At 33.9% G+C, this 21,809-nt stretch overlaps 4 protein-coding genes across 7 annotated transcripts; 2 read left to right on the forward strand and 2 right to left on the reverse strand.

The window, feature by feature from the left end:
• Nucleotides 1-1,731: 1,731 nt before the first annotated feature.
• Nucleotides 1,732-5,954, forward strand: LOC118029683 (uncharacterized). 4 transcript variants are annotated; one of them, XM_073405848.1, is made up of 6 exons: nt 1,740-2,057; nt 2,171-2,215; nt 2,350-2,646; nt 2,741-2,922; nt 5,425-5,651; nt 5,790-5,954. In XM_073405848.1, the coding sequence occupies exons 1-5, from the start codon at nt 1,829-1,831 to the stop codon at nt 5,644-5,646; spliced, it is 975 nt and encodes a 324-aa protein (XP_073261949.1). In that variant the 5' UTR covers nt 1,740-1,828; the 3' UTR covers nt 5,647-5,651; nt 5,790-5,954. The 4 variants fall into 4 exon arrangements, with proteins under 4 accessions (XP_034889483.1, XP_034889485.1, XP_073261949.1 ...); XM_035033592.2 differs by lacking the exons at nt 5,425-5,651; nt 5,790-5,954 and adding an exon at nt 4,219-5,344 and having other exon boundaries at nt 1,732-2,057; XM_035033594.2 differs by lacking the exon at nt 5,790-5,954 and having other exon boundaries at nt 1,736-2,057; nt 5,370-5,504.
• Nucleotides 5,955-6,767: 813 nt separating this feature from the next.
• Nucleotides 6,768-11,278, reverse strand: LOC118029684 (uncharacterized). The gene is made up of 9 exons (XM_035033595.2): nt 10,801-11,278; nt 10,165-10,211; nt 9,987-10,089; nt 9,557-9,643; nt 8,664-8,747; nt 7,932-7,985; nt 7,406-7,486; nt 7,154-7,199; nt 6,768-7,041 (listed from the first exon to the last, which is right to left on the reverse strand). Exons 1-9 carry the CDS (start codon nt 11,065-11,067, stop codon nt 6,971-6,973), a joined length of 840 nt encoding a protein of 279 aa, XP_034889486.1. The 5' UTR covers nt 11,068-11,278; the 3' UTR covers nt 6,768-6,970.
• Nucleotides 11,279-12,300: 1,022 nt separating this feature from the next.
• On the reverse strand, nt 12,301-17,481 carry LOC140954797 (probable CoA ligase CCL7). The gene is made up of 5 exons (XM_073405560.1): nt 17,376-17,481; nt 13,636-13,781; nt 13,424-13,492; nt 12,910-13,038; nt 12,301-12,414 (listed from the first exon to the last, which is right to left on the reverse strand). The coding sequence occupies exons 1-5, from the start codon at nt 17,479-17,481 to the stop codon at nt 12,301-12,303; spliced, it is 564 nt and encodes a 187-aa protein (XP_073261661.1).
• Nucleotides 17,334-21,753, forward strand: LOC118029675 (RHOMBOID-like protein 9, chloroplastic). The gene is made up of 7 exons (XM_035033575.2): nt 17,334-17,490; nt 18,432-18,969; nt 19,844-20,060; nt 20,200-20,365; nt 20,715-20,885; nt 21,034-21,188; nt 21,374-21,753. Exons 1-7 carry the CDS (start codon nt 17,488-17,490, stop codon nt 21,609-21,611), a joined length of 1,488 nt encoding a protein of 495 aa, XP_034889466.1. The 5' UTR covers nt 17,334-17,487; the 3' UTR covers nt 21,612-21,753.
• The last annotated feature ends 56 nt before the right edge of the window (nt 21,754-21,809 follow it).

The following is a 21,809-nucleotide window of genomic DNA, read 5'->3' on the forward strand; positions in this document are numbered from 1 at the left end:
TTAATTTAATAATATGATTAAAAAAATAATGACAATAGATAATTCAAAAAAAAAATGACAAGAATTAATTATAAAAAATTAGCCACTAATATCATGCTTGAAAAAAAAAAAAAAAAATCCTGTCAGAGATCCATTGTTGCTCCTCTGCTATAGAGAGTGTTCTATCATTAGAAAAAGCTTACCAATATGGTTCCAATGCTAATGAGAAAGGCTTCAAACCAAATAAAATATAATGAAGTGAACATCTCATGCTTATATTTAATCACTTAATTTAACTTAGTTCACTTTTCTTAAAAAAAATAATCTAAATTTGACAAAGAACAAAAAATAAAAAGACTCAAGATAACTTATCATTTTGAAAATTAGTGTAAAACCCTATAGAAAACAGATAAAAAAAAAATTAATAGAGCCTAATCTTTAATCATATAATTGTTGAGTGATGAAACTGAAAAAAAATATAAGTTTTTTTTTAAAAAAAAACCAAACAAACCTAGACAAATCTCCTAAATCTAAGTTAAAACCCCAAATTTATAACATGTGAAATCCTAGACCAAACTCAGTAAAGAAGCTCAATTCCCAACCAAATTTAATGTTTAATGTTGAAGGATGAAATAAAAAAAATATCAATTTAAATTTTTTTCAAAGTAAAAAAAAATAGCAATAAAAAAATAAAGATTAAATTTGACAGGAAAAAAAAAAAACTTAAAGAGGATGAAATCATAAAAAAAATTCAATTTAAAAAATAATGTTTAATAAAACAAATAACAATAAAAAAAATAAAAACCAAATCAGACAGATAAAAAAATCAAAGGAGGATGACATTGATTTTTTTTAATTTTATAAATTCTTTCAAATAAAATAAATAGTAATCAAAATAACATGAACCAAATATAAAGGAAAAAAAAATTGAAAGATTTATTTAAAAATTTGGAGATTCATGCATGAAAATCCGGGGGAGGGAGAAAAAAGTGGGAGTAGAAAAAAGAAAAAACCCATCTATTTTGCACCACCACTCCACAACGTCATGCCTCGGCCCAAAAGAAATTCTTGGCATAACGCTTCCATGTCATAGCAAAAGTTGGCATTTGACCTTCGAGAAATGCCTCACGCACCTTTTAAAGAGCACATACGTCTTTCATAGAATGACATGTGCATTACACATGCAAATATGTTTTTGTTTTTATATAATATTTTATATTTATTAAAATATTAAATTACTCATCAATTAACTAACTTGGTTATAACTAATTAATTAACTAACTTGATTATAACTAAAAAATTGTGATGAAAATACAAAAAAGCTCCTAAATGTTAGTTTAAATTTTTTTGCTTCAAGTGTATCTTAGTCGTTTAGGTGCACTTTAAATATAAAAAGATTTACTTATCCCCAATTAATCTGATAATAAACAATGAATATTGTGAAAAGACTGTATTATCTCGTATCCAATAACCAGTTCATCAAATTCCTTGAAACGAGGAAAATGTCATTACATTATTTCAAATAACAGTAACTCTAAGTATGAATCAACAATGTTTTTCCAATACCAATTATCTTTTGTCAATGCTGACACCAAAACCCTGCAGTATTCATATTAACAGCAGAATTATATGCTGTCAACCAATAATTTTGCAAAAACAAATAGGATATTTCTTGTTTTAAATTCAACACCTTGGTAAGTTGTTGCTTGGCTCATCTGCTTATGTGTCAACAAGTAAATTGCTCGCTAGATTCACACTAAAAAAAAAATCCCACAAGTACAGCTAGCTAAAGACTTTATAACTAACTACAAGCCTCCATATTTCAACTCGAGCAATTTAAAACTCATTCATGGTTTCCACAATGGAGCAATCTCCATACACAAACTTTCAACGACGAGAGGAACCTGAGTTCAATTTAAGAGAATGGGAATTCAGGGCTCAGATCAGCCGCGAAAACACGAGATCAAGAAGGTTTTCAGGATCAAATATCAGAAGTTTTAGAGAAGATGCAAGGTCTTTCAGATCAAACATTACTGTTTCTAGCAGCACTGCCTCATCTCCTGGCTACTCCATAAGAGGTAGTAATCTTGAGTCTTGTCCTTTTCTTTTGCTTCTGTTCTTTTGATGCAAGGCTTAATTTTCTTGTTTGTGACTATCAATTGTCTAATCCATCTTATCTTAACACTTTCAGAAGAGATTGACCCCTCAACATACTCATTCACCACAGCTCTTAAAGGTAATTAGTGACTATGCAAATAGCCAAGCACGTCATTATCTGACAGCTCAAGTTCTTACGCTTATAATATTTGTATTATGCGTTGAGATTAGTGATTTTAAGTGATTGTATTTGTTCTTTTTTTTGTCCTGCAGCATTGCAAGCAAGGTCAGGATATTATAACAGTTGGGAATGCTCATCACCAGATGGATTTGCTTTACATTCCAAATGGAATGAAGCAGAGAAATATATATGCAACCCGCTCTCAGGAGAGGTACCGATGGAGTGTTTATCAGCTAAAACACTAAGTGGAAGATCATTTCGAAACTTAACAAACAGAATCACAATGTCTGCACCTCTTGTTTACTCTAATCATTCGCGGCAAATCCAGACAAAGACTACTACTTCTATTGCTACACATGACGATATTGTCAATCATTTTCCAATTAAAGGTTGTAATTGGATTACTTGTTGCTGTTATTTTTATGCAGATGAGACAAAAAAAGCTTGTTTTTGAACTGGTTCGGGATATTTTTTTGGTTGCAGAAGATAAGATGGAGGGCATGCTGAGCACTAGAGATGTCGGGACTCAAAGCACTCCTCCTGACGTCAGTTCATCAAGTAGTCCTAGTCCAGCTTCAACGCCTTCGATTATAGAGAGAAAGAGATGTGAAGTAGAAGGTGGAGACACACCTAGTTGTAATTCAAAGCTGAAAGCTCAAGGACAGGTATGTTCTGCAAATATTCTCAACCCAATACGCTCATTTATATTTACTTGTTCGAAGTTGAAAGCTGAACCAGAGGCATGTTTTTCTTGTCAAGTCAGTTTGTCTCCTTTGCTTTTCTGAATAGATAAGTTTTCGTTGCTCCTTTTCACTTCATTAAATGCAATTTCCCTTCAAGTTTATGGGCATCGTTTTCATTTTTTTTTAATTATTTGGGACTCGAACCTGACATTTGTTAAACCTTAAAGGTAATCTAACTCGTTGATTGTACATTAGAGTTTATTTTCATTTTACTCCTAGGCACTCCTTCCAGGACCCATTTCATAATAAATATACACAATACTATGAAACCATGCTAATGAGACTGAAGCAATCCATGTAACCTTGTGGTTCCCTCAACCATTATTGCAGATTATTTTTGTATGAGAAAGAGTAGATAAGGTGCAAACTATTGATATTGCTTTGTTTTTCTCGTGATTCTAGTCGCTGCTTGGCAATGCATTGCCATCACGCATCTGTTTTTTTTTTTGGAATTGGTCGTGTATTTACTGATATATATGTGTGTATCACCGTGAGCCCTTCCATGGTGGGGAACTAGCAATTAGGTGAAATGGTCCCTTATTTAATGGGGGTGTGGTCACTGTGAAGAGGTGTACTAAGTGCAGGCAGTATGCTACAAAAATACTAGAAAATGTTTTGCACCAATTGCAAGTTTCAGAGAACAAATGACTAATCTTAGCCCCACCATTGTGGGGGACTAGCAATAATACGTGGTAATTGGTCCCTCTAACAATGATGGGTGCTTGCCCTAGTTGTATAGCAAGATGCCCCAGGTAGGTAGCATTCCAGCACATAAGGTTGCTTTTATCTATGATTCTCAGAAACATTTTTCCTGTCAAAAGAAAAGGTCTTTCCTCTTTTTTCAGCTTCATGGCTACTTTTTTTTTTAAAAAAAAAACCTCGAGGAGCAAAAACAGGAAGAAAGTTAAAGCCCTTTAGGATGTTCAATACTATTGTCATCGGAGATTACTGACATAATATTTTCCGTCCGTAATTCCATTGCTAATTGACAATTTTCTGATAGTGAATCCTCAACTGTGTTCTTTATTCAAACTTGCATGAACTCCTCTTTTGTTCTTTAGTTCTTCTCTTCTCTTTGTTTTATGTGGTGGCACTGAAGATGCTTTCAATTCCTTGATCTCCTTTTTGTTTTTTTTGCTTTTGATTCTTTGGGGTCATCATTGAAAGTAGCATTTCACTGCCTCTCACATTTCCTTTTCTTCTTTTTGGACAAAACAGCCATGTGTTTCAGGGCTGAATCACAGAATAGTGGTATCACTGGATACGAAAATACTCCTTCATCAAGCTATTATCATTTACATTATTGGAGCCACACATCATCATTAGATCTTGACATTACACTGTTGTGGCAAACGTGTACAAGCAAGTTTGGTTAAAGTGACACTGACCCCTCTATAATCTTTTGCGATGTTTGGGCTCTGTGGTGTGGTACACTGTGACTTGAATGGTCCGGTAAAACGATGACTAACGCAGTAATACTCTTCAGGTGTTCAAATGTTCGAACCACTTTGACCGTGTGCTATCTGATATACTATTGAGATCTTGACTGGAGTTTGCCTGCCACCATATTTTACTAGTATACTAGCAGAAGCAGAAGCTAGCCTAGTTTCCATGGAAGCACAAAACCCTATAGAAAACCTTAAAAGACACTACGGAAGAGACCTAAGGTGCAAACCGTGACAACCTTGTTTTGCCCTACTTGAACATGCTTAATTTGCTCTAGGCTGACGATCCTGGGTTTGGATTTTTAGGTATGCAAACCACAGTTGGGCTTATCCAAGCTTTTTTACTCAAACCAAAACTAGGAAAAGAAAAACATGGAATGGATTGGAAGTTTTATTCCATAGTAAAGCTCTTCCTTTTCTTTTTTGGACAACTCAGTGGTTAATTGTTAGTGCTATGAAAGCAGAGACTACGGTTTAATACCCATCAAGACAGTAGATTCACCTGACCACCACCACAACAAAGATGAGAGGTTAACATGTCTACCTTTATACATGGGGCTTGGACAATTTGCTTAGAATTATTGCACTTTCCACTTTCTTATTTGGTACCCTGTAATGTTATTCGGTGTTATAGCATGATATTGTCAAATCACAAGAATAACGGCTATAATACGTCGTATAACTAACGGTAATGGGTGTTATTGAGTGTAATATTGCAAATAACGGGTCAATAATGACCCATAACAACTCACTTGTAAAACTGAGTTTTCATTTTTTTTTATATATTTCAATTTCATTTTTCATATTTCGGATGTGGGCAGATACAAATCATTAACTTGAATACTCTTTCCTTTAATGTTTTTTTTGTTTCCTCTTGTCTCTTTCGCAATGCATTCATTTTATTTTCCTGTTTTAACTTTTCAGGTCATCTTCTAATAAATGACTGGTGCATTATATGATGAATATATGGTACATGCAGGTTCAGGTAAAGGAAACAAGAGGGAAAGAAGAAAGCACAGAAAATGAGAGCACTGGAGAGGAAAGTCAGAACAGAAAGGATGAGAAAATGTGGATGTGCAGCATCAGGAAGCAAGGTGGATGCTTGTCATGGATGAGAAAAAGGCAGAGGGAGAGACACAAACCAAGAAACAGCAACATTTTCTCTTTTAACGTGAAGGGTGCTGCTAAAAAGGAGAGCTAGAGATGGTAAGAGAATATAGGGATTTCTTTGAAGAGGTCTTGTCTATGGAGGAGGGGGGCTTAACTGAGGGCAACCATGAACGGACAGAAATGAAAGACAGTGTCTTATGTTGGTTGCCTTTTTTCCTTGGGTTTTTGTTGCAGGTAGTGATGCTGTGTTTTATTCCTTAGCTCTGAAAATGGCTGACAGCTTTTGGGGTCACGTGCACTCCTTTGTTTATTGCTTCAGAATGGATAGATTCTTCTTTCTCTCCCATGTAAAATTCACCAACAAATAATTAATGGGAAGGATTTTAGAGTTTTTTTTTTTTTAAAAAGAAAACTAATTCATGCAAAAAAAAAAAAAATCAAATAAATACGACTCAAAATATTTGGAAAAGTTATACATCTCCTAGGTTGTGCTGCTAGCAACCAAAAAAATCAAGATGTTGAAAATAATACAATATATATTTTTTAATATTTTCAATAAACTATGATGTTGAAAATATTAAAAAAAAAATTGTGAAGATCGTGCAGTTGAAAATAGACTTGATAAATTGGGAGGGTCAAATCTTATAATTTTTTTTGGGTGCTGTTTCGTTTAAGTGCCTGGAAAGTTTTTCAAGTGCAGGGGGGATATTGAAAAGTTTTCAAACTTTGGGGGGCCACCCCTAAATTCATCCTTGCATGTCTAGTTTTGATTGAAATCATACAACTATACTCCAAATATATTATTAAACTATGCAAACTAAATCAACTCTGAGTTTAATTATTTTTTTGTTGCTTCTCAACCCGAGAGACCAGACCAAACCGAATTTAATAAATAGAAAGTTTCCTAAGTGTTTGACTTCCTAGATTTTATACTCTTATACTCTCTGGTCTCCAAGTCTTGTAAACTCCATGTCTGACATGCTCATAAACCAGTGGCAGACCGTTAAGATCATTATGTGTGAAAATGCATCATGTTCAGAAAACTGAGAATTACATTGCAATCTGCTGATAGGAGAATCATAATAATAAGAATTCAAGGTGCTAAGGGAGCAATGCAGCAAGAATTTAGCAATCTCTTTGCATTGAATGTAGTGGTATCTTGCGGTGAAAATCCTGTTGGGTTTGTGCATCGCTTATAGAACAGATTCATGGTAATCAAATTACTTCTCCGGCTTTCCATTGGGATTATATGGAGCATGCATAAGTTTCTCCAAGATTTTACACCTCACGCACACTCACAGAAAAAGGTGATAAACTAAAGCTAAACATCTTTATACAAATTTTTCACGAGGGAGAATATGTAAATGAAGAAAAGACCAAACAGATAGCAGAGCTAGATGATACCATGAAGCACTTCATGAAGGTGATGCATCGGCATTTAAGTTGGAAATAAGTCGAACTTCGTATAGGTTGTTTTCCCCTATCCCTGCAAACGATTATTAATTATTCATCACATAGAAGGATTCCGAGCTGTTGCGGGCCTTTTAAGGCTTTTCAAAAGCATATATTTGAACCAAAGCATTAAAAGCAGATCTTACCGATCTCAGCTGTGATATCTGGTCCGAAGAATGAAGTAAATTTTCCCTGAAATCATTATTTGAGCTTAAAGAATCAGCAAGCAATTATTCTTTACTCTTTTCTTGAAATTAATGATATAAATGGAACTACAAGGTGGAAGGCTCTAAACGAACTAATAATTCCAGACCCAGACAACCAAGAACTCTTCCACAAGCTCAAAATTTGAGAAACACCAAAATGCTAACTTCTAGTCAAGCTTGCACAATTTTTACCTGTCTTTTTTCAAAGTCCGACAACTGCAAAAATTTTGCCTCGAAGACCAGGACAAGACAGTATTTACCATCCTCTGTGACCTGAGACAAGGTAATGATACAAGGAAAATGATATGATAAAACAGAATCATATTTAGGAAGCAAGCCTAGGTTCAAATGGTTTCAAGCCATAGAAGCTCTCTAAAATCGTTTGAGTTGCAAAATCAGTCAGAGAGAAGGGGAACAAAAAGGTTATTTAGAAAGAAGCTTTTAATGAGATGCTTCCATTATCAGGAAAAAAAAAAAAACAAACCCTAGCAGCTTCATGAAACAGATATAAAATTTTAGAGTTCTAAGCAATTTAACATAAATTGACTAATAAATGATGCTTGCTTGTGAGCAATTGAAAGTCTTCTAGTGAACTAGCACATAAGTTGCATTCCAATAGTATGATCGAAGAAGTTGCAGCCAAAGACACTGTCAATCAGAAAGTTGGATAGTCAGTATGTTTTGTTTTTAGAATTTAGTATGTATTGAAAGAACATACTTCTTCACGAATCATCTGCAGAATAGGTGCATTCCGCCTTGGAATTCCTCCACCCTGACATGCAAGGCAGAATACATGAGAATAAAGCTACAAGAACAAGAATTATATAAATTATCTCCTATTTAAATAAATGCACCAATACATAAAATGCCAGGTCATGTACCCGAATTTATAATCTCAAATGTAAAAGTAGTGATTTTTCTTTTCTTAGATGAGTACTTGGTTTCACTTTGTCATCACTAACTATCAACCAAACAGATTCAAGCAATAGTAGGTCAAGTGACCAGAAACTATCCGTGACATGATGTACTGGGACCAATATCAAAGTTCACACACTACATGGCATTCTGAAAAGGCTACTCAGTTTGAAATGACTGATACCCTCCAAAAAAGAAGTAAAAATCTGGAGATAATCGGTTCCAGATCTTTGTCCACAATTAGAAGGAAATTATCTTCCCTAAGATGAAGTTTTAGGAATATTCTCTACTGCGAATGCCAGGAAGAGATTTTTCAATTGTGTTTTATCAACATCAGATGCATTTCTTTTTTCTAAAATTTTATACGAGCAGAATTAGAAATGATGTGTGGCCTTCAATATACACTGGCATATTGAAACATGAGAAAGTTTGTAGGCAGGAACTTTAAAACAAAAGCTGATCGTCTTTCATGATAAAACAGATGATCCAGAGCATGCTCCTCGTACTATTAAATATTAGTTATTAAATAGCATACCAGACCATACTGGAAAATTCGTTTCAATGCCTCATCCAAATGCTGCTCATCTCCATAACGATATCTTATAACATCATTCCTGACCTGATTAAATAGATAAAGAAGTAATTCCAGATGTTATACTATATTCAAAATGTCAAAAGAGTATACTATGTTGTCTACTTGTGAAAGCATTATCGTAATATAGACTGCATGTGGTAAAGTTTTCTGCAGTCAGCACAAGAACATGCTGTTTTATGAAAGAGAGAACAAATGCAATAAGGTTCACATTGTTGCATAAAACAGCTAGTCAACACAATATCCTAACAGGTAGAAGCTTCACGATGAGGTTATATTATCCAACAATACATTACAAGTCTGAAAGGGATGCCATGTTAAATCTTTAACTCACTAGAGCATAACATTTTAGTCACCAACGATGCACATTAATCTTGAAATTTAGAGATGGTAAAATAATAGCAAGGAAGGAGTAAGAAACTGAGCCTAGGTGGTAAAGACAAATGTAAGTTTACGAGTCTTTCTTGTTTCACCAATTTGCTTTTCATTTAAGACTTTGAAATTGCTCCAGAAATGAGCAAAGGTCGTCCCTACTTACCTTGACCAAAGATCAGGTTGAATGGAATTGCGATTTGTCAATAATGTCAAACACCTGACTCGAAACAAAGATACCATGGTGGAACAAGCGACTAATCGACCAAAAACGATTTGCTGAAGAAAGCAAATATCACCCTAGTATGAAAAGACTAAGTCTGGGTGAGATGTCGACTCATACTATCAGATTTCCTTAGGTAAGTCCCTTAAGTTAGGAGTTTAATCAGAAGAAGTATTAGAATAAATAAAAATAGGATCTAATTGATGTTGCTTGCTGACATTGTGTCAGATGCTGAAAATACCTGTTTAAGGATTGGAGTGGCACATTTTTCTCTTAACATCTCAGCATCTGAATAAGTCAAGCATGGCACTGGCTTCAGTTCTGCATACTGCACAGAAGTCAAAAGGAAAACTGCATTACTTCACTGCCAATACCACTTAAATAAACCAGATATGTCATTGAAATTTAAGCATTCCATTACGGTTCTAAAGCCATCCTTTGAAAGAAAATATAAAGAACCATATGTAACCAGACACACAAGGGCAGATATCAACTTAAGAAACAGGTTACCCAAAACAAACTATAACATATATGTTTCAAGCAGTGTGAATTACTTTTTATACTTGCTACCTCAATCTCTAAATGATATCCAATAAGAAAATCAAGAACCAAAATATTTTATAACATAATTGTCATAAAATCCCAGTGATGCAGAGAAAAAAACTTTTTACCTTGAGAGCCATACCAATTATTGCAAGAGGAAAGCCATATGTTAGCATTATTGCTGACCATTCAGATCCAGGAAGGATGTTAAAATATGCCCCAAAACCGTACCTGCGGATCACTCAATATCTGTGATCAGCAGTCACTTAAGATTACTTAGGTACGATCAAAGGGAAAGAAACTCACGACAGGAGCGAAATCCCTAAACCCAGTCCAATGACACCAAATGAGACCTGCAAACAATAGAAAACACCATAATTTCACTCATCAGAACATACAGATGATGACACCAGGTTTACTAAAACTTTATGCAGTAAGCAGGCTTGCACCAAGTCTTAGCCAAAGCAGGTTCAGAGAAGTGATAAGACTGAAGAAGATGAGGGAACTGTTTGGTTATTGGTTATCACTGCAAATTTGCCCACAAAACTATATAATGCATCCCATTAACTAAAAACCATTGAAGACAGTTTCATCACTTATTCAAACAACTAGGAACAACATAAGTGACAAAAGAAGTCAGTGCGTTAGTATCCAAGAATCTAACCCAAAAGCTAACCAATGCTTATCCTTACAAATGTGGCATTGCACAAAACCCCTGTTCACCTATTAACAAGACTACATTTTACATACTTGACAGCTGCAACAAATGAGATTAGCCCAACAGCCCTAGCACATAGGGTAACAAACAACAGTAAAGACCTCAACTTTAGAAACAATTGACACAAACGTGAAATGGGTCTATTTCATTTAAATTGTTACAACAAAATTTAATGAAGAAAAATCAATTCCATACAAAAAAAGAAGAAGCAGGAAGAGAAACACCTTAGCAAGAGAGAACTCATCATCAGTAACAATCGTTTTGGAACCAGTAGTAGAAGAAGCAGCCCGACTCGAATCAGCAGCTTTGGTTAAGAACACAAGCTTAACTTTGTGGTTTTGTTTAGGACTCAATTTTGATGGTGACGAAGAATGTACAGAGAGAAAGCAGCGACCTTTGTGCTTGTTAGTACAGAACCTTCCAAATTGTACATCATAGTGGAAAATGGTGGTTCTTGCTGTTGCAGAAGCTGATAATATTATTGCTTTCATTGGGTAGTGGTTGATTGATTGATTTTTCGAGTTTGGTTCTAAATCTAAAAATTTGCAGACATTTTTCTTCTGTTTCTTTCTTTGAGGATGAAGTATGTTATGTATCTGGTTTTGGAGAGATTAAGGAATGAGAGGTTACAGTTTGATGATCCAAAAACTAGTTTCAACCGCCAAAACATTATTGTTACGTGGCACCATTCATTTTCTCTATTTTTTCTTCTTTTTAATTCTAATGTTATTGAATATATATACATGCCAATCAAAATATTTACATTATTTAAATTTTTAATAATTACTATTTTTATTTTCTCGAATTTTATAAACATTATAATGATATTGTATTATCATAGTATTAATGAAATTAGTTTTTTAAAAGAATTAGTACCAATAAAGTAATAAATCAATTAAAGAAATTTCTTTTGAAAGAAAAAAAATATTTATCATAAATTTTTTAATAAATGGAGATACGATAAAAAAAAAAAATATATAGGAAGTAATCACACTTCAATAACAAATATGAATACAAAAAATTCCGCAAAGACAAAATGAGATTTTTTAGACACGTGATATTTAGAATATTCATTTTTTCCATTTTTTTTACGATATTCATCGGTTATTTCAATAGATAATCAAGATTTACGCATTATTACCTTCCTTCAAGAATTGTCTATTATACCATTAGTGTGTGTGGTTGTGTATAATACCATTAGTTAGCTGCCCAATATATTGAGGTGAAATTGCCTTAAATTAGGGTAATATTTTGTTTTTTTATTGTGGCGAGGGTTAGTATTTAAAGTGTTTTTTTGTTTAAAAATAGATTGAAATAATATTTTTTAAAGCTATAATATTTATAATTAGCTTTACTAATTAGCTTTTTTGATCCTATTACATGAAATATATTTATAATATTAAATAAAAACATTTACCAACAAGAAGCATCATGTAAATTTCCATTCCCTTCCAGCCAAGAATTTGTTGAATACATAATTTTATTGCCGCTGCTCATTGACTAATCTTTCTTAGGACAACTGCTGAAACCTAAAGACTGAAGTAAGCCGTAAACAACATTTGAAGAACAGTTGATACACATACTTTTTGCTGTAAACAATAAGAAGACAGAAATGGAGTGCAGAGACATTTGCAGCTCTAAGCCAAGTTAGGAATCAAGGTCGATTCTCCTGCAAGCTAGGAGTCCTTATTTGCAACAAGTAAACGAAAACATACTGCAGAACCTCACATCTTGGATTTCACTTTCTGAACGAGCTCTCTTCTGAGGACTTTTCCTGAAGCTGATTTAGGTACACCATTGATGAAAGTCACCTTCCGCAATCTTTTGAAGGGTGCAACCTGCAAAACAGAGAAGAGAATTGATGGTGAACTGAAGGAAATGTCGACAATGGTGAGCTTATCACAGGAAAAAAAATGTACAGAGTGTATGTTCTTAAGCATTTCAACTTCATAAAAGGAACTTCATAGCAAATTACAGCAAAAACTTATTCAAAATCACATGCAAATTAAAGAAAGAAGCCGTCGTTTTTTCTAACAATGAGGAACAGAGCTGCTGGGGTAGATGGGATGAATTTATTTTAGAAAATAGAATTCAACAGTTATGATAGTGATAAGTCTACATTGCTATATGTGCTACCCAATCTTCGATTGTTGTACAGAACAAGTTCACCCAAGCTTTCTGCAGTCATCTAATGTTAATCCAATGCAACACCTTCAGAATTCATGGTTACCAAAAGGTCGTAGAAGAAGAAAATGAGTCAAACATAACTGTATTCTACTAAGTGAACTATGATTCTCAAGAGAGCATAACATTTTCCGTTAAATGCCACTTGCCTGATCAGAAATAAATTTCTGAACATCTTCTTCTGTCAGTGCGCTGTCAGGTGAGCGCACAACATATGCAACTGGTACCTCGCCAGCTTCAGCGTCAGGATATCTACAGCGAGCAATACAAATAATCAACTGTATGAATATTAGATATGTTAGATAATAATATAAATTATATCCTGGGACCTCACCTAATAACTTAAGTTATTGGGTTGAGATGGTTCTTTAACATAGTATCAGAGCTTTGATGACCAAGCGGTTATGAGTTCGAATCTCACCATCCCCATTTATTTGATAAAAATTAAGCACAAGGTAATGTGGGTCTGTGCAAGTTTCTAGTCCAAAAAGCTTTCACTTGAGAAGGTGTGTTAGAGAATAATATAAATTATATACTGGGACCTTACCTAACAACTTAAACTATTAGGTTGAGATAGTTCTTTAACAAGATATACATTAACATGGAAGTAGTTTTTTAGGAGCTCACTTATGTCAGTGGTACAAATTCATGGGTTCAACTTACGGGGTGACAACAACATCCAAAATTTTCAGGATGAGAAACCAGCAGCTCTTCTAGCTCAGCGGGTGCCACCTAGTGAAAATCAATGGTGACAAAAGGAAAACAGAATTCAGTAGCTATTGAATAGCCAAAGTGCAGGAGCTGTGTTGCAATGTATTTCTGCAGGCAAAAAACAATTTTACAAATATTTATGATTCTTCTTTGCTAGATATTACCTGAAAACCTTTGTACTTGATGAGCTCTTTAATCCGATCAACAACAAAAAGTTGTCCATCATCATCAAAATATCCAAGATCTCCAGTATGTACCCAACCCTTTTTATCTATGGTATCTTTTGTGGCTTGCGGATTATTGAAATAACCTGCCGGAGGATTGCACAACATGGTGGATTTAGTTAAATGGATATTTGAAATATGATTCCAACAAGAGAATCTGATTGTAATCCACAGTTACAGCTAGTGCATTGTCCCTTTCTTATGAGTCTTTTATGTTTTAAAGTAAGCTAGTGGAAACTGTAGATAAAGTTAGTGCATTGAGTTCACTGCTAGATACTCTAGAGAGGGCATCGATTTCTATGTTTTCCTTCTTTTTTTTCTGAATCCAATCTCATAATCAAACCCTAGCATTTTAGTCAACCATAAATGTCAGGATGAAGAGGTTATCTTCTAATCCAGCGGGTATTTAAAACTGACATGACCAATTCTAATTTTAAAAGGTCTTCCCCACAGGTAGTGTTTTCATTTGGTTATTGCTTGTAAAATAACCAACATCTCCCTCTCATAGTTAGACAAAACTCGTTGTATGAGTCCTAAAGCTTTGCTGCTGATGTGAGATATATGATGTCCCTTTTACATCAACACAACACCAATTTAGACCTTAATGCATTAGTCTCTGTAGTAAATGGTTTACTCAAATTAGGTAAGGCTAGGACTAAAGGGTTAACCATTGCCTCCTTAAGTAATTCAAATGTAGTAACGCCTTCCTAATCCCAATTAAACACATTTTTTTTAGGAGTTTAGTTAGAGGTCTACAAGTAATTCTATAATTCATTACAAACCTTTTTTTAATAGCTGTGAGTCTCAGGAATCCTTGCAGCTATTTGACATTATGTTATGTGATAAAGGCCTATTCATTATAGCTTAGCTTGTATCTTCTTTGCATCATGAGTCACCCTTGCCTTAAAAATAACATGGGTAGGTATTTAATTTAATAAAAAGATTAAAAAAAAAAACAATTAAAAGAATAAGAACTAAATTAAAGAAAAATAGCATGTCAAAAATTGAGATTGAAAGGTGACATTGAAAATAAATCGAAATTTAAAAAAAAAAAAGAAAGTAAAAAACAAATATTAAAAATGAAAGAAATAATGACCAAATTCGACTTCTCGGATAACTCTAAACTTTTGCATGGTCGTGCAATTTTTAAAGAGAGAAAAGAGAAAAGTGAGTGGAGAAAAAAAAACAACAACTGTATTCCACCATCATCCTAATGCTATCACATGTTGTCTCAAAAGGAATAGGACATTACATCGCTTCCAATAACACAATAAAAGCTAGTAATTGGCCGTAGAAAAGTGCCACGTGAGCCGCCTAAATTTGGTAAGGACTTATTTTGTACAAGATCAATTTATTAATAATTAATAAGCATTATGAAAAGCCCTTGATACCCCTGATAATAAATTATATAATTTCACGTGAGAAGATAAAAAAACATCATTACAATATTTCAGTAATTATATATAAAGTGTTTTTACGAGGAGTGTTAGTTTTGGTTAATTTTATTCCAGATTCTTGCAGTAAAACTGCGAAAATGGGTGCATGTTCTCATCCCGTCCCCGAACATGCTTAAATAATTATTTTAAAAAAATTAAAATGGTTTAAAAAAAACTCACTTGCCATTTTAGGGGAACAAGAATTATTGATTTGCCAGTTCTACAGAAGATTTAAAATGTAGCCTTTGTCTGCATGTATACTGTCAATGGACAAGTAAAATTCAGCAGCTGCAAGATCGATGTCATATCTTGCTAGCGATGCTGCCAAAGCCTTCACCGTTTGTCTTTGCATTTGCACCTGTGTTTGGCGTAAATTTGAAATTTTTTTTTATTATTAAAATTGAGTTCGGTTTATATTTTTTGGATCATTTTGATGTGCTGATGTCAAAAATAATTTTTAAAAAATAAAAAAACATCATTGGCATGTATTTCCTCTTGTCTTTCTTTTTGTTTTCTTTTGTCAAAATAACTGCAGAATATAATCGTTTTTTTTCAATTTTTAAATCTAAGTTGTGTTTGTTGTAGCAATCTGCAGAAGGAAAAATGGATTATATATATGATAGTTTAATGGTTTTTTCTAGCTTTTCCAGTAAAATATTTCTTCTTTAGCTTACAAATTTCTTTCTCGTATTATTATGGTTAATTTTTTTGTAAAACTGTAGTGGGAAGGGTGTCTTGATGTTATCGTTCCACAAATCCGTCGTCATAAACAAGGAATTGTTTAAATGAACATTAATCAATAAGCTTCTACCTAAAAACATATTTTTACAGAGATAATGTATCCATATTCTAATTTTATAATAAATTAGGTGCTTTTTTCATATGTAATTTTATTTTTTGCTTCTATGTATTATACGTTTATACTTTCTATCGTGTTCCCTTTCAGGATTTTACTACTTCTTGAAGAAAGAAATTTTTTTTTAAAACATCTAGTAGTAATAACTTGGGATTAAAAGGTTTATTTTCCCTGTGATTTTAAATTTGAGTCTTGTGATTACTAATATAATGGTCATTGAAGATTTACATGGTCATTAACTTTAAGACATGCGAGGTTAGTCAAGGTGCCTGTAAACTCGCCTAGACACTCACGTTAATAAATAAAAAAGGAACTCTTTTAAGCCAATAAAAATAATTAGTATTCAAAATATAAAAGGACAAATATTAATTTTCAAAATGAGCCTGAAAAAACCCAAAGAAAAAAAAAAACCCCAAAATGTAAGAACTTGAAGCATATCCTTACAAAATTAAAATAACCATTAAAACAAAATATAGAACTCTAATGAAAAACTTGAAAAACCTGAAAAACCAATGTCCTACAATCTCATTTCATTTTCATAGACATATTTCTATATAAGACTTTATGCACATAGTTTATATATATATATATATATATAGATTTTACAACTTAGTTTTTTTTTTATTTTTAATTTCCTTTTATTTCTATCTCTTTTACTATTTCTATGTTTTGTGGGTATATTGTGCTGTTTTCAAGTTCTTAAAAAGTTTTGCATTTGATGGTTTGAGGGACTCTCTTATCCCAAAACAACAAAATAAAATATGAGAGAAAATATAAATATAAAAGGGCATAAAAGTGAAAAAAACATGTGAAAAATTATTTATAATACATAAGGAAACGGATCATATTATATAAAAGTGAAAAAAACATGTAAAAATTTGTTGTTCTTAGCACGTAAAAAAAACCCAAATAAATTACAAAATTTAGATAATTTATCACGCTCAATAATTATAATGTCAACTTCAAAAGATTGACTTAGTGATCAGAGAAAATATATATATTTTTTATTTAACTAAATTCAAATTTTGAAAACGATATTAAAAAAAATATTGAATTCCTTTAAATGTTTCAAGAAGACGTGAGAATGAGATTTAATTTTTATTATGTAAAAATTGATTAAAAATATTATTTATGATGGAATAAAAAAACCAGCATGAGTGTAAGTTTTATTGTAGACGTGATCTCCGTGAACCATATTTTGTGGGTTCATGAAAATCCATGGTGGGGCAAATCGAAATACCACAAATAAGGTGGGAATTTCCATAAGCCACACGTGGCAGCATTTAACTGGGCCAACAAAGATAAGAAAGGGATAACTAGATTGTGGCTGATCCTTAACAGCTATTTCACTTCCAAGATTCTTGCAATAAGAACATTAATGCAAGTACCTGGAAAGTGCATCCGTAACTGCTCTCTGCAGCACTTGTTATCAGTTCCAAGTTTCTGGGGCTTCTCGGCAAAGGTTGTCCTTCTTGGCAGTGCATTAACTGCCATCCTTTTATGGTACTTCTCCATTCCTTTATCCTCCTTTTTTCCGGTTTGGCTATCTCGCTTCTGTGATCATTTTCTTTATCTCTGAACTATGAAGTTTTTTAATACACGATTGCTATTCACTCCAATGAACAGAGAAATAAGCAAGAAAAAGGAGGAAAATTCCTTCTCCTTTCTCTTCTTTAAATAGATTAATGCTGCACTGTGAAGTTCTTGTTCAAAACAAGAGATTTTGTGTTTTTGGTGAACACCATCATGCCAGTTCACACACTTCTTCAATTTTAGTTCAGGCTTGGCATATCCAAACCTGCAGTAGTCATGAATTGGTGTATTTCGGTTCTTCCAAATGAAGTTGGCTTCCTTAAACTGAGCAGGTGCCGGAGTAGATTGTAGCACAGAGGGACTTCCAAGAACACATTTTTTGACATCAAACTTGAATTTATCGCATTAGACATCTGACTTTATCATCTCAGTGGTTACTGTGCAAACAAAGCACTATAGAGTGTGTTGAACGCTAGTTGTGGCTTAAAAACATCATTTATAAGCATATGAGATAGCTTCTTAATTAACTCGAAGAAGTTTTTAAGAAAGTAGTTTTTGTCAATTTTCACTTTGGAATAGCAATGTTTTCCATAACAAAAACTCCCTCAAAATATTTATTATCTGAGTGATTATGTTGTTTGAAATTTCTTCTCTCAAAGTAGTGAAATAAAATCTTTACCGAGCAAAAGGTCTGTCGGATGGGATTCTTGTTCCTTTGGATTGACTAGCTGATTTGAAGAGTAGCATTTCTGCTGTATTTATGTATTTTTTTTAAAACTGAAAATGATATTGATTGTAGCTGTTTAGAACAGATTTCTAAGGACAATCGTAATTCGACAGACAAAGCTTTTTTTTCTTCTCTCTTCCAGAGTTTTAGTAGCTGATATTATTTTGTTCGGTTGATTTTGCAGGTTTACATGGCTGTAGTTCCAATATGCTACAAAATCCCCTGTAAAGATCATACTCTCTCAACTCGAAATTCAGCAAGGCAACACGAGAGAGGTCTTCTTTGTGCCTGTTCTGCTTTTGCACAGGGGGGCAGTTACCTCTCAATTTCAAGTGATGTGCAGAGGAATTGGCCGGTAATATATACAACTGCTGATGTTCTGGAGAAAGTTAAGACTAGAGGTGGGACGAATGCTTCAAAAGGAACGATTCTTAACCAGGGTCTCTTGAAATTTCAGAGCGTGATGGACGTACCCCACCTGCATAAAATCCACAGAACAAGTAGAGAAAATCTCTCTGTGGCGTGCTATGCATCAAAGTCTGGTACAAATGAGAAGCAACTGAGATTATTAGATTCATACTTTGGAAAACTCCAAGATAATGGAAGTGAGCCATCTTCAGATTCTTGTAACGAGAGGACAGATTGTTTGGATACAAGAGTGCAAATCAATGTGAAGGAGGAGCTGGAATATCTAAATACTTATCTTGACAAGCTTGATAAAGGTAAGTTATCATGTCCCCAATATTTATATTAGTAGATTTTGATTGCTAGAGTGACTCCTGGACTAGGACACTTGTATGCACATAAATGCAAGTAATGTTAGGATTATAACATCAGTATCACAAACTACAAAATCTGGCTACTCGCAAACCATGAATTTCCCTTTACATGAGAGTAATGGCTGTGCAGCTGCAGCCTTTACAGTATTCTATGATAATTACAGAAAAACGCTAGAAGAGGATCTCACCTGTAGTCCAGTCCAGTCACGACAACTTGCTTATTGGGAGAAGATTTTAAGAATTTAGATTAGAAAAGAAAAGAAAAACAGATTTAGCAGTTCAGGTTCACGACAAATATCGATTTGTCAATGCATTGAAGGCAAAAAATTTACCAGTAAGCAGCCTACTGAAACATGTAAACTTTCCAGTCCCTTATTTTCCACCCCAGAATTAGTTGAAAGATTTTTTAATCATTCCAAGCTCAAATTGTTTTTTTTTGGTTGTTCCTGCTCTTTTACTTTAGTTTTCAGGGAGCTCAGTAATTTTCAAGCTCTACCCTTCACTGTGTCCATTTTTCCAACACACCTTAATTAACCACATTCTGCACCATCGAGGAGCAACAGCAGAAGCCAACTTCCTTGTTGTCGATTTACTTTTCTGAGAAACAGAATTAGCTAGTGTGATATACACTATTTTTTATGCTGTCTTTATTCAGGCTATACTTGCAGATTCATGTAGTGGATAACATTTCATATCATTCATATTAAAACTTATCAGCACTATTTAGTTCTTTTAGCTCTGGGTGATTTTATCACCTTTTCCTGGATTATGCTTTCCTGCTGAAAAAAATTGATTAAATTTTTCTGCGTGCCTCCAGATGCAAACTTAGAGAATAATGTATCATCAACTTTCAATGATGAAGCTACGGAGGAAAATCCAATACTAAAACCAATATCAGTCAGTAAAGAATCTAGAAGAGATAATGAAGAGAGACTGAGAAGTTTCAGGAAACTGAGAAATCAGTATGTTGAAAGTGGTTCGAGGAGGTCTGAAGCTTTAGAGCAAAATTATGAAACCTCTTATTTCTACTTAATGTAAGTCCTATCCTGTCTTGATGAAGTCCTAGTTCCATTGCAGGATGTCATGTTGTCTTCTTTTCTTCTAGAATAGTTTCATAGTTGCTATTTCATGGCATTCTAGATAATTTTGCTGCCTATCCATATTTGAATGCAGAGGTACACTGGCTTCCATAAATATTGCTGTTTTTCTGTTCGAAATTGCTAGTCCGGTGAGGAATTCTGAATTTGCGCTCTTTTCACTCCCTCTGTTATATGGCGCAAAGATAAATGATTTGATCCTAATTGGAGAGTGGTGGAGGCTTGTGACACCAATGTTTCTGGTACAAGATTGACAAATGGGTTCGTGTTCCCATTCTATTACTGTTTTCCATCTCTCTTGATTAACAAGGAAAATGTTGGAACTTGAAAGTAGCAACAATCACCTTGTTCATTACAAGAGGCAATTTTATCCATAGCAACTTGGATCCATTTCAAGTCTGCAATTGTCATTTTAAAACGTTATTATCCGTACCTGAGATAAATAGCTGTCGTAAATGTTGTAATTAATGAAGTAAACTCATAATACTTAGCATGATGGAAACAGTTTATCAGTTCGGGTTTTTGCAAGACTGATGCATTGTTACTTTGACATTGCAAAATGTAGTCTCTAATACTTAATGGTATATGCAGCACTCTGGAGCTTTTCATGTGGTTCTTGGATCTTGGTCACTGCTTACCTTTGGGCCTGAAGTTTGTCGAGGTTATGGTTCCTTCACATTTTTCTTGATATACGTGCTTGGAGGAATTTCAGGAAACTTGACAAGCTTTCTCCACACACCAGAGCCAACTGTTGGTGGCACAGTAAGCATCATTTCACCTCCTCTTTTTTGTTTCCCTTATTTCCTTATTTCTTTACATACTAGTCAGTAAGTAATTTATTTTCCAGGCCCAGATGTTTCATAAATATGCCAGTAATATGTTGGCTATTTAAACTTTGATATTAATGCAGGGACCGGTATTTGCCATTATTGGAGCTTGGCTCATTTATCAGAATCAAAATAAAGATGTAATATCGAAGGATGATTTTGATCGTATGTTCCAGAAGGCAGTAATCACCACTGCTGCTAGCTTCATCTTGAGCCATTTTGGTCCAATCGATGACTGGTAAGATAACTGCTAATAATTCATAAAAGATAATTCTCTTGACCACATAATCATATAGATACAAGATTATTGGAACTTGAGAAGGATTGAATAGAAACATTATGGGAAGAACAGTAAGCATAAAATGGTTTTGCTGTACTCTGCTACATGGATAGTTAAGCCTTTTTACCCGTTACATTCTGTAGGACACATTTGGGAGCAGTTTTGACAGGCATAGTTTATGGTTTTTTCACATGTGCAACTCTACAATTGGATGATGCGTCTTCAAGAAGTGGTCAAGATGAAGGCATTGCGCTTGTTAAAAGACATGCAGATCCTTGTAAATCACTCATTATATTCACCATCTTCATTCTCTTCTTAAGCTCTTTGCTTTTCTTTGTTGAACCTCCCCTAGAAACAGTAGTCCTTGAAGACTACGTATAGTTGTGAAAACATAGGATTCAAAATCTCGCTTTTACTTTTCAAGACTAATATAGAAAGTCTCTGAGTGGTTTAGTTGGAAAAGGAATAGACAGATTTGTGCGTATATATAGAATAAAGCTCTGTAATAAACATCCTTTTTTTCTGGCTGTGTGTAGGAGTTTTTCTGCTCTATTTTGAAGATAATGTAACCTGCTTCAA

Source organism: Populus alba, chromosome 17 (assembly GCF_005239225.2).
Source record: "Populus alba chromosome 17, ASM523922v2, whole genome shotgun sequence".
Taxonomy (NCBI): Eukaryota; Viridiplantae; Streptophyta; class Magnoliopsida; order Malpighiales; family Salicaceae; genus Populus; species Populus alba.